This window comes from Tachypleus tridentatus, chromosome 8, assembly GCF_004210375.1.
Source record: "Tachypleus tridentatus isolate NWPU-2018 chromosome 8, ASM421037v1, whole genome shotgun sequence".
In the NCBI taxonomy this organism is placed as follows: Eukaryota; Metazoa; Arthropoda; class Merostomata; order Xiphosura; family Limulidae; genus Tachypleus; species Tachypleus tridentatus.
Genome location: NC_134832.1, coordinates 62785447 through 62796725, shown reverse-complemented (window position 1 = coordinate 62796725; position 11279 = coordinate 62785447). Strand labels below are relative to the sequence as shown.

At 32.1% G+C, this 11279-nt stretch overlaps 1 protein-coding gene across 4 annotated transcripts in view; it reads right to left on the bottom strand.

Annotated features, from left to right (window-relative positions):
• Positions 1-3604: 3604 nt before the first annotated feature.
• The window catches only part of LOC143222512 (transmembrane protein 245-like), a 43787-nt gene continuing 36112 nt past the window's right edge, over positions 3605-11279 (bottom strand). For 3 of the 4 annotated variants that reach the window (XM_076449115.1, XM_076449114.1, XM_076449116.1), the window contains one exon: positions 3605-10848. In XM_076449115.1, coding sequence (XP_076305230.1) covers positions 10833-10848 — 16 coding nt within the window. In that variant the 3' untranslated portion in view covers positions 3605-10832. The remainder of the gene's footprint in view (positions 10849-11279) is intronic. The other variant, XR_013012284.1, reaches the window with a different exon arrangement.

Genomic DNA, 11279 nt, shown 5'->3' with positions numbered 1-11279 from the left:
TCTTATTTGACGTTCTATAATTTGTTTGTTTTTGAATTTCGCGCAAAGTTACATGAGGGCTATCTGCGCTAGCCGTTCCTAATTTAGCAGTGTAAATTAGGCAGTTAGTCATCACCACCCACCCGTCTACTCTTTTACCAACGAATAGAGAGATTGACCGTCACGTTTTAAAGCCCCACGGCTGAAAAGTTGAGCATGTTTGGTGTGAGGGGGATTCGAGCCCCCAATCCTCGGATTACGAGTCGAGCGCCTTAATCACCTGGCCATGCCAGGCCTCGGCCTATAGTTGAAACGTATGAGCTTTCTTCAATGCTTTCATTATCCTTTACCTTTATATATTTGTTTTATCATGCAACGTATTTTTAGTGTTGTATATGGTACCTACTATGTTGTCGTTTTATTTTCCCTTGCATTATTTATACGACGTAGCGAAATGACTTTGTATACTTGAGATCCACGTAGTGTTAGCTTAAATATTAGAACATACTAATGCTTTCAATACATACTGCGTTATTTTGTAACCTATTTTCGTAATAGATTACAGGTAAAGAAGGATTTTGTTTGTTTGTTTGTTTGTTTGTTTTGAATTTCGCACAAAGCTACACGAGGGCTATCTGAGCTAGCCGTCCCTAATTTTGCAGTGTAAGACTAGAGGGAAGGCAGCTAGTCATCACCACCCACCGCCAACTCTTGGGCTACTCTTTTACTAACGAATAGTGGGATTGACCGTTACGTTATAACGCCCCCACGGGTGAAAGGGCGAGCATGTTTGGTGCGACCGGGATTCGAATCCGCGACCCTCAGATTACGAGTCGAACGTCTTACGCGCTTGGCCATGCCGGGCCGGGGGTAAAGAAGGAAGTTAGGCGTAATTTCCATCACAGGGAATGAATCTGTTACAGACTTGGTAGCTTCATAAACATTGTAACATTTTTTATTTTTTAAATGAAATACATAAGAAGCTTGAAATAGTCATATTTGGTTGGTTTGTTTTTTGGGAGGGGGCTTGTTATTTCAATTAAACCTTCAATAAAAGTGTATGTGCCAGGCACGGTCCAGTCGTTAGCGTGTTTGAATTGTGGATTTAATGGTTTGTTTGCGTTCTGCACTGTAGGGCTGTAGATGTGTTTTTAGCGGAAAAGAGCCACAACTATGGGCATTCAGTGCTCTTGACTTGCTGCTTTCTCTTCAATCTGTCAACTAAAAATTAGGGAGGGCTACGCGCAGGTAGCGATTTCCGTAGCTATTTGCGAAAAATCCAAAACGAACATATATTTTGAGAGGCTCCGTAATTCAAATGGTCCCCAAGGTTTTTTGTAAATTATCTAATGTGTCTATTCAATAGATTACATACAACTGACGTACAGATATAAGACTATCAGTAAACATTATGTAATGAAATTAGTTGAAAAATATTGAATGTAATTTAGTCATATCTAGTAACCTTGTTTTCACCCTGTTTTTCCAGATTATTTTTCGCAATGTTTTGGTTTATGTTTTATGCAAAGCTACTCGAGGGTTATCTGCTCTTCTCTTCTATCAGGTAGCAGTGATAAACTACATAGAAGGCGGCTGTTCAACACCACCCAGCGCCAGCTCTTGGGCTATTCTTTTATCAACCAATAGTGGTATTGACCGTAACTTTAAAACATACACACGGTTGAGAGGGCGATCATGCTCGGTGACGAGGATTTGAATCCGCAGATTACCAGTAGAACGCCTTAACCACCGGGTCGTGCAAAGCCTGTACACAGTCGTAAAGAAAAGTACGTATTGATATTCACAAGTGATCTTAAAATGTGTATTTTCTCTTATATTTACCCTTCCATTATGCCTGTTCCGCCACCTGCATCTTGTCATTGAGAAACCACTGTTGGTTGTTGCTATTGGTTATTATTACGCATAAAGCTACACAAGAGACTATCTGTGTTCTGCCCACTACACGTATCGAAACCCGGTTTCTTGCAGTACAAGTCCGGAGACATACCACCGCCACTGGGGGGCGCAAGCAATTGGGAAAATTATATGATACGAAAGATTAAATAAAAACCACAGTGTTTAAGGCATTTATTTCTAGCCCAAAAGAACTTAATGTAGTGAAATGAAGTGGTGAGGTTTAGAATAAAATTCGTTTCAACGAACTACCCTGGATTCATTTATAATTTCTGGATAAAAGCCACGACAAAAATTTGACAAGATTCAACTTGGCTTGAAAACAAAGAAAAATAAAATTTTGAATGAATTGTTGTAAAAAATAAAACAAAACTAGCGCGGAGAGGAGGAAGAAGTAATTCATAACGTTTTTATTAAAGTTGTGACACAAAGAAGGTGTCCTGTACTAATCTTACGATTTCCTTTTCTCAATGAAATTCCCTGGAATCTGACACATTCATCAACATTTTACGTAAAATGTTCTGTCTATTAGAGAAACATTTTGAACGGCCTTACTGGTTACATTTTTTATTAACAAAAAACTGTTTCGGTACGTTAAATCTGATATTAATTTTTAATATAGATTGTAGAGAGTCGTCATTGGCAATAATACGACTTAATAAAAAATATCGATTTTGTTCATTGTAAAAAAATAAAGTTACACAATGGGCTACTTGTGCTCTGCCCATCGAAACCCGATTTTTTAACGTTACAAACTCATTAACTTACTGCTAAGCCACCAGATATGTGGAGGGGCAAAAATACCTATTTCGTACTCTAAGATAAAGGTTATTATTTTCAGTTTAATCATATTTTGAACGTGCTTGAAGGAAGATTTTTTGTTCTTTTCCCGAATATTTGAATAATTACTTTAGCCTTTCTTTTAAAATGGTGAAAAACTTTAACCACTAGTGCACGCACTTCTTCAGAGTACTTTTTTTATTCTTTCACTAAAATGTACTTCGCTAATATTCATTCACACGATACACGGTAAAGTCTAATAATCCTTTCTGAAATTAAAAAACTTTTTTAAAAAGTTTAAAATTGTTATCCTCATTCAAAACTTTTTCTTTCGAGTTTTAATCGTCCAGTCATTTAATATCACGTGAAACGTTTTCCTTGGCAACTGTATCGTGGTTAACGATTTTATGTATTCGTATTCCGTAATATAAATGTTTTGCGTTAGATGTAAAAACGACAAGCGACGATTTAACCTCATGATGAATAATGATATACATGCACACAAGCCTAAAGTAAGTGTTGAAATTTGAAATTATGGGAGAAATAGAGAGATTTTTTTTTTCATCCAACGTTTATAGCCATTAAATATCTAAGCATCAGGCGTAAAAAATGGAAATTACCAAATCACGAATTAAGCTTTGTTTAACGTATACCTAGACTTTTATTGAATGTAATGTCTAACTTATGTCGTTCTATTACACATCTACTAAACGCAACGTCCAACATTCAATAATCTTCATAATATTTTACTTCGCCTCTATTGGATGTAGTGTCCAAGTTATATTAAAAACGGTAACGACTTTCTCATAACAGAGAAATATGTAAAAGTGGTGTTTATTACCACCTTAATTATGATACTTAGAGTCAGGTATGCGGATTAACTATTTCTGAATCTGGCTGTTAGAATACGTAATAAAAACACCTGAAAATCATTATTCGTAAGAAATTTTATTAATAACTGTAAAGAACCACAATTATATAGACTTTTGACAAACCTAAAACTTGCTTGGAAAGATAATTTAAAAGAAGGTAATATACAAGCCATATATTTATAGGTCAGCACAGACACACAATAATGTATAATACAAAATTCACTGAATAAATAAACGTGCATTTAGTCCGAACGTTCATAATCTCAGCACATAATAACCAATTAATTCACCTCACAAACTAGCAAAAATTAAAATAATAGCCCAATGTTAAATATCAAGCTTATTTTCGGACTTTCTCCAAACTGTCCCTTAATTTAAACTGACAGACTTGAAGGCAGGAAGTTATTCAACAACACCAATGGATACTCTAATCGAATGGGCTTTAAGGTCATGCTTAAAACGTATTCACTGTCACGTGTGAATTTCTTCCCTTCCTTTTTTGTGCTAACATGATATAAACATTAAACCCTCATATCCACAGTCTGACACCATAACAACTAAGCCACACCCAGCCCAATAAATAAAAACGAGTAATTTTATAAAATCAGTTTTCTTTCAACTTAGGAAAGTTAATGCTTGGGATTTAAAGAAGCAGTAGTATAGAACTCACATTAACTTCAAACATTTTGAGTAATACACTCCTACTTCAAACAACTGACCATCTTCATATTAATTATCTAATCAAAATAGCCCATTACAAAAACTCAGCTAGTACAATAATTTAGAGAACTCTAAACTCTTGAGAAACTTTAAAACTCTGTCACCCGGGATAACGCTCATTGGTTCAGCATTTGAAGCATTAAAACTATATCTGAAATAAACCTCATTGATTCAGTATCTGAAACATCAAAACTATATCTGAAATAATCCTCATTGGTTCATTAGCTGAAACATTAAAACTGTCATCTGGAATAACAATCATTAGTTCAATATCTGAAACATTAAAACTCCATAATCTGGGATAACAATCATTGGTTTGATATCTGAAACATTAAAAGTCTGTCATATGGGACAACAATCATTGGTTTGATATCTGAAACATTAAAAGTCTGCCATCTGGAATAACCCTCACTGGTTCAACAGCTCAAATTTAAAGCACATAAAAGTCAAAAGTGCTTCATCATATTTAGTAAAACAAAACACACTACAATGTCAGCTAAGTATCCTCACCCACGTTTACGACCTATACTATTTTCAAATCAAAAATAGGTAATTAAAAATAAACTCTCATTTGTCAGTCCACAATGACAGAACACTATATATAGTGTCTAATGCAGTATAATGATGCATATCTAATTACACTTAAGTTATACACTCAGTTATACAAAACACTGCTATACATTTAATTCACACATATTGTCAAGCTTTTAACTTAAAGAATATCCCCTGTAAAGCTAAGTTTTCTTTGGTTACTGAATTTTAATCTTTCAGCTGCAGTTGACATCATATGATGCAAGCATTTTGTTTACAATATTATGAACAGCCTGTCACAAATGAAGGGTTAAACAAGGTTTAGTGTTGTTTCCTTTAACAAGAACTGTGCAACTAAAAGCATAATATAGGTTAATTACAGAAGAAACAATACTATAAAACACTCCCAGTTAAAATTAGTGCAACTCGAGACTAAAATTTTATCTCAAAATGCACAGAATGCAAAATTTGGCCAATTTATTGTTTGCAATATCTAGCTTCACACAATCTTTTCTGAACCAGTACTGTTTATTTCTAAACAACCTACAGTATATAACTATTAACAAAAACTGCACTCACTGGCCAAAATACCATCAACAGTTTTAAATAAATACTGTAACAGTATTATATCTTTCTGTTTGAGAACATGACACTAACATATTCCTGCTGACCAATCATTTCTTGCTTTTACATTAATGTAACACCACACTTATTCCTTAAGAAACTGACCTTCACAACCTGTTTGGCACATATAGTGACATTCAAGATTAAGTAATGCCATTAGCACCATGCAGCACATTAATATTACATAAAACATACCTGAATATAATAACAAGGGAATGTTAGGCATGGACAGAGACAATCTGTCCATAACATTTAACTTAGTAGAAATATCCAACTTAGTGATTTTGCATTCATAAAAAGCTGTGATTTATAAAAATACAATTACAACAAAAACACATTTAGTATCAAGTGAAAGACAACTTCATAGAGAAATAAGGCAACACTGTATGCTTTTATGAATGGCTAGTTACACTGAAAATAACAATTAGTCAATGAAATAACTCTGGATCAAAAGTTACTAGAAAATTTTAGGATAATATTTCCCACTAAATTTATACTAACACCATGCATTGAATCTGGAACAGAAACTAGTCTAGCAGACCTTTGGATAATACTTCCTTCTAAATCATGCACTAAGATATCATGCATTGAATCTGGAACAGAAACTAGTCCAAAAGACCTTTGAATAATACTTCCTTCTAAATCATGCACTTAGATATCATATATTAAATCTGGAACAGAAACTAGTCTTGCAGACCTTTTGATAATATTTCCTTCTAAATCATGCATTAATGCACCCTGCTCTGAAGCTGGATCAGAAAGTAGCTCACAAAACATTTAGATGTTACTTCCTTCTAAATAATGCACTAATGCACCCTGTACTGAAGCTGGATCAGTAAGTAGCTCACAAAACATTTAGATGTTACTTCCTTCTATATAATGCACTAATGCACCCTGCACTGAAGCTGGATCACAAAGTAGCTCACAAAACATTTAGATGTTACTTCTATATAATGCACTAATGCACCCTGCACTGAAGCTGGATCACAAAGTAGCTCACAAAACATTTAGATGTTACTTCCTTCTAAATAATGCACTAATGCACCCTGCACTGAAGCTGGATCAGTAAGTAGCTCACAAAACATTTAGATGTTACTTCCTTCTAAATAATGCACTAATGCACCCTGCACTGAAGCTGGATCAATAAGTAGCTCACAAAACATTTAGATGTTACTTCCTTCTAAATAATGCACTAATGCACCCTGCACTGAAGCTGGATCAGAAAGTAGCTCACAAAATATTTAGATGTTACTTCCTTCTAAATAATGCACTAATGCACCCCGTACTGAAGCTGGATCACAAAGTAACATATTGGGTTGAGGAATAATTCATGAGCGTTTTTCAAGTTAAAAAAATATATTCATAAAAGAAACACTTTCGCAAAATATTTCATGCCATTTGGTAGATAATATTTTGCTTTAATAGATGGTGTGTTTGATTTTCATATGTCTTTAATTTTTGCTTTCATTTTCAGCTCATTAAATGGAATGTCAAGTGGACAAAATCGAGCATTTTCGACACCGTTTGCTTTTCGCATTTAATTTCTTGCAATTTCGTTTAAAACAATGCATACTATATACCTAGGTATTACATGAAATAAAGTATCATAATAAATGTTTTGGGTGTAATGTGTTCATGCACTGAAGTATTGTATAGTCTTGCATGTAATGCTTGAATGAAATTATTTAAAAATGCTCATGAATTATTCCTCAACCTAATAGAAGCTGCCCTTAGGATAACATTTTTCTCTGTTTCATGCACTAGTAATTTACTGAGACTTTATACAAACAAACAAATGCATCACTGATGGAATACTTGTAATTTTTCAGTATGTGAAATCTGTGTAACATATTGACAAAGGAGGTAAAAAAACAAAAACTGAATAATAAGTATTTTACCTAATTTACAAATTTAAATGAAGCAGTTTTCTGTATTTCTATACTTCAAACTTAAAATTGATGCTGTAATAGTAGAGAAAGACTTAAATTTAAAATTATCTCTATTAATAATGACATTACTATACAAAACATAGAAACTATTATTTCTTGGTGTCAGTACTGAAACCATTTTTCTGTCTAACACCTTCACACTTCTGAAAGAATAGATGCTGACATTAAAAACTACTGAAATTGCAAAAAGTTAATTAACATTGTTGTTAATTTCTGTATTCTTTCATGTTTAACACTTAATATTCAAGGAGAATCAAAATATATATACACTCATTTACAGAAAACCTTAATAACTGTTCTTAGGAATGATATCTAACCAAAATAAACAGATTCAAACACCCATTAACAACATGCAGATAATATTTTTCCAATTCGATGATTAACAGCTAAGTAATATTCTGAGAAAAATTTACACTTAAATTAAATCTTTGATTGAATCTTGAAATATAAATTAATCAGAAATTCAAAGCACTCAAACATAATGAAAGAACAGGTGCAATACTATCACAGATACTCCATTCAATAATCAACTTATTTCAATCCACAAATGTCTGTTTAGTATTAAAATTTACACAAAATATATATTACTCCAACTAATACATAATATGTGTGTTTCTAGAATGAATACAGTTTACATGTAAACAGGACCTTTGATCAGGAAGTGCTTGAAGTGAGGGGAATGCCATTCCAATTGTTAGAATAAATATAAAATTTATCCTTCTTGTTAATATCATCATGTCACGGAATATTTGAAGAGTGTGACTCCTCCAAACTGCATTACACTTACAGAAATTTCCTCATTAAGTAATCACTAATCAAACAGTGCCTTAAAATATAATCTATAAGATTAATCACAACCTTAGAATAAACATATAGAATTCATTAACAACAGGTTAATGTTATCACAGCCTCATATTATCACTCAATAACCATTTTCTAAATAAATTATAACTACCTCTTTCTTTAGTATTCAAGTATGAATAACACTATACAGAAAAATGAAATATTCTCCAACTTAAGACATGTTTCTAGAATTTGTCAGTACACTGAGTGAACATTTAAACAAATAATGGCAAACATACTGATCTGACTTTCACTGGGCACGTAACTATCTTTAAGAACACACATCTTCTGCTCTATCTCTACACTATCAGATGTGAACCAACTATTCACTAATAAGATACGATACTGATGAAAATAATTACCTGACTAGGAAAAAAAAACCAAGACAATAACAATATCAATGTAACATGTTCAGCTAACAACAAGTTCATTGGCCAAGAGCAACTATATTCTACTGTATTTCTACACTATCAAGTAATAAAATATGATACATTATTTGTAGTCACTAGATAATTATAAATATAATATATATTCTTTATGTTAATTACTCAAAATTTGGAACACATCAACACAATATAACACATGCATAACTTCAGACTTGATTAGATTAACTAGCATCAAAACAACACAGCTACTTCCATACAGAGTGTATTACACATTAATAGTGAAAAACACTAAATTAAAACTAAATAACACTTAGCAATCTTTTTCAGTGATTTCTTCAGTTTCTTCTAAACCAGAATACTGAAGAAATGAATAAACAGTATTTATAACCTAACTTTTGATAACCACCAAATATTCCAAAACTTTAAAACAAGTATTTTTTGACAAGCATTAACCTCAGTGTTTATATATATGTACATATAAAGATAATAGCAAACTATTCATACCTGAGCTCCAGAAAACACAGAAATAAGTAACAGATACAATTATTTCCATAAGAAAATAGAATAAACCCAACAATCACATCACAGTGGTGAGTTGTGTGCACGCACACACAATGTACATACTACTGCAAATATCATTGTTAGCAAACAATATTATAAAAATTTACAGCATACTTTTAATAGTCCATAAATATGTAACTCATACTGTACATTGTAAAATATAGAATATCAACTTGTAAAGGTGTGTAAAAAAAACAGAAATATGTAAATAAAACTGCCAGTCTTGAATAAGGAAAATACTAAAAATCTACATTATCATGCAATAATACATTAATGCAAGTCAAAGTAACTTTAAAACTGAGCACATAGAAAAATACGTCATAAATATAACAGTAAAGACTTATAGAGAACCTAATGAGATATGTTATTAACAACAAATTAACATCTACCACAAACAACACACTTTAAATACTTCACTAAAAGTCTCTCCTTCAAGTTTCCATAATGAGAAGAAGAGGATAACTTCACAAAATCAAGTGTTGTAGTAAACAGTCTATGTATAAGATGCAGTTCAATGAATTATTACACAAGCAGATAATTTCAATAGTGATGCTGGAAAATAAAGTAATGTGATTAATTATTCTTCAAATAAAGTTGTATAACAATTTTTACACATTTTGAGATATGTATTTGAAATACATAATTTAACACATTATTGTGATCTAATGTTTAGATTCTTGGAAGAGGAACAAGTGTCTCATTATTAAAGCAACATTTCAAATATCAAATGTTTAAAAGATAAGTGAAATATGACACAACTGTTTTAGTATCTATCAGTTAATGAGGTTCAGTAACATGTAGTTTTTGGCATATTATGTTTCCCTTAAATTTCATAATATCCAAATCACACATCATATTCCATATAGAAGTACATGAATTACTTCCTAATTTTATAATCACAATTACCTGTTCATTGTGAACAGATTTCTTAAACCATTTTACTTACTCTTAAGATGTGAAATCATACTTTCAAAACACTAAAAGTATTAAACAATGATAGATAGTACAAAACAATTAATGATAATTTCATTGATTAACCACAGATTTTTCCTACATTCAGTTTATCTATTAGCAATTCACACAAGTCTCAAAAGACTATGTTTAATTATTGTGTACAAAATACAAACACTATAATTAACATACACTTATGAAACTCTTCTCAGATGACCAACCATGCACAAACTGTGACTGAAGAAAAACAAGTATTTTCCAACTCATTCCACCTATACTAATCAATAATATATTTGCAGACCTAACAAGTTTATTATTATGTGCTATTATTAGCATAAGACAACCAATGCATATCTCACTCAACAAATGCTATGCTAGGTAATTCAACAAACATGTTATTGGGTTCAGATATGTTGGTACATCATGAAGCACAATTTCATAAATATGTATAATTCTCCATTTCTAGTGCTACACATCCATGGAGTAAATTTATTATTGAAGAGTTAGAAAATGGGTACTACTAGAACTGCATATTTCAAAGTTTATGAGTAGGCAACCTATAAGGTATACAACTAGTTGGAGCATTCTCACATTGAGAGTCGTAGTTCATGACCTCCATGCTCCAAGTTCATTTTCTATCTTATTTGAGAATCCCTCAAGACTTAAAAAACACAAGACATACATTACTCCACCAGAGCCACAGGAAGAAATGGAGTCAAAAATCACTGACTGTTGGTCCTGTAAACAAAAAGGAAAATTTTTAAAAAACAGCCAGAATTATGAAAGTCACATTTTTCATTACATTTAGACTTAACATGGAAAATAAAATACAGTTACTTCTCAAATAAAGAAATACAAATTGTTTTTATCAAATAAACATCAAAATATTACATTACTAATACTTTTTAATTTGCTACTGTCTTCCAATTTTGGTATGAATATATAAGCTCAATTACCACAGCAAATGGAAAGTTTATTGTGAATGACATCTTAAAATGCATGTTGACTATACAGTCATGTGATCATGAAGGTTCAGGCATAGCCAATCCTAATTTTAAACTACTGAACAGCAAGCTATTTGCATTTGCCACCATAACACAATCAGCTGTATGAACTGATTGATTAGATTGATTGTGGATTTTATTACTACAAGTGATAGCACAGGGTAT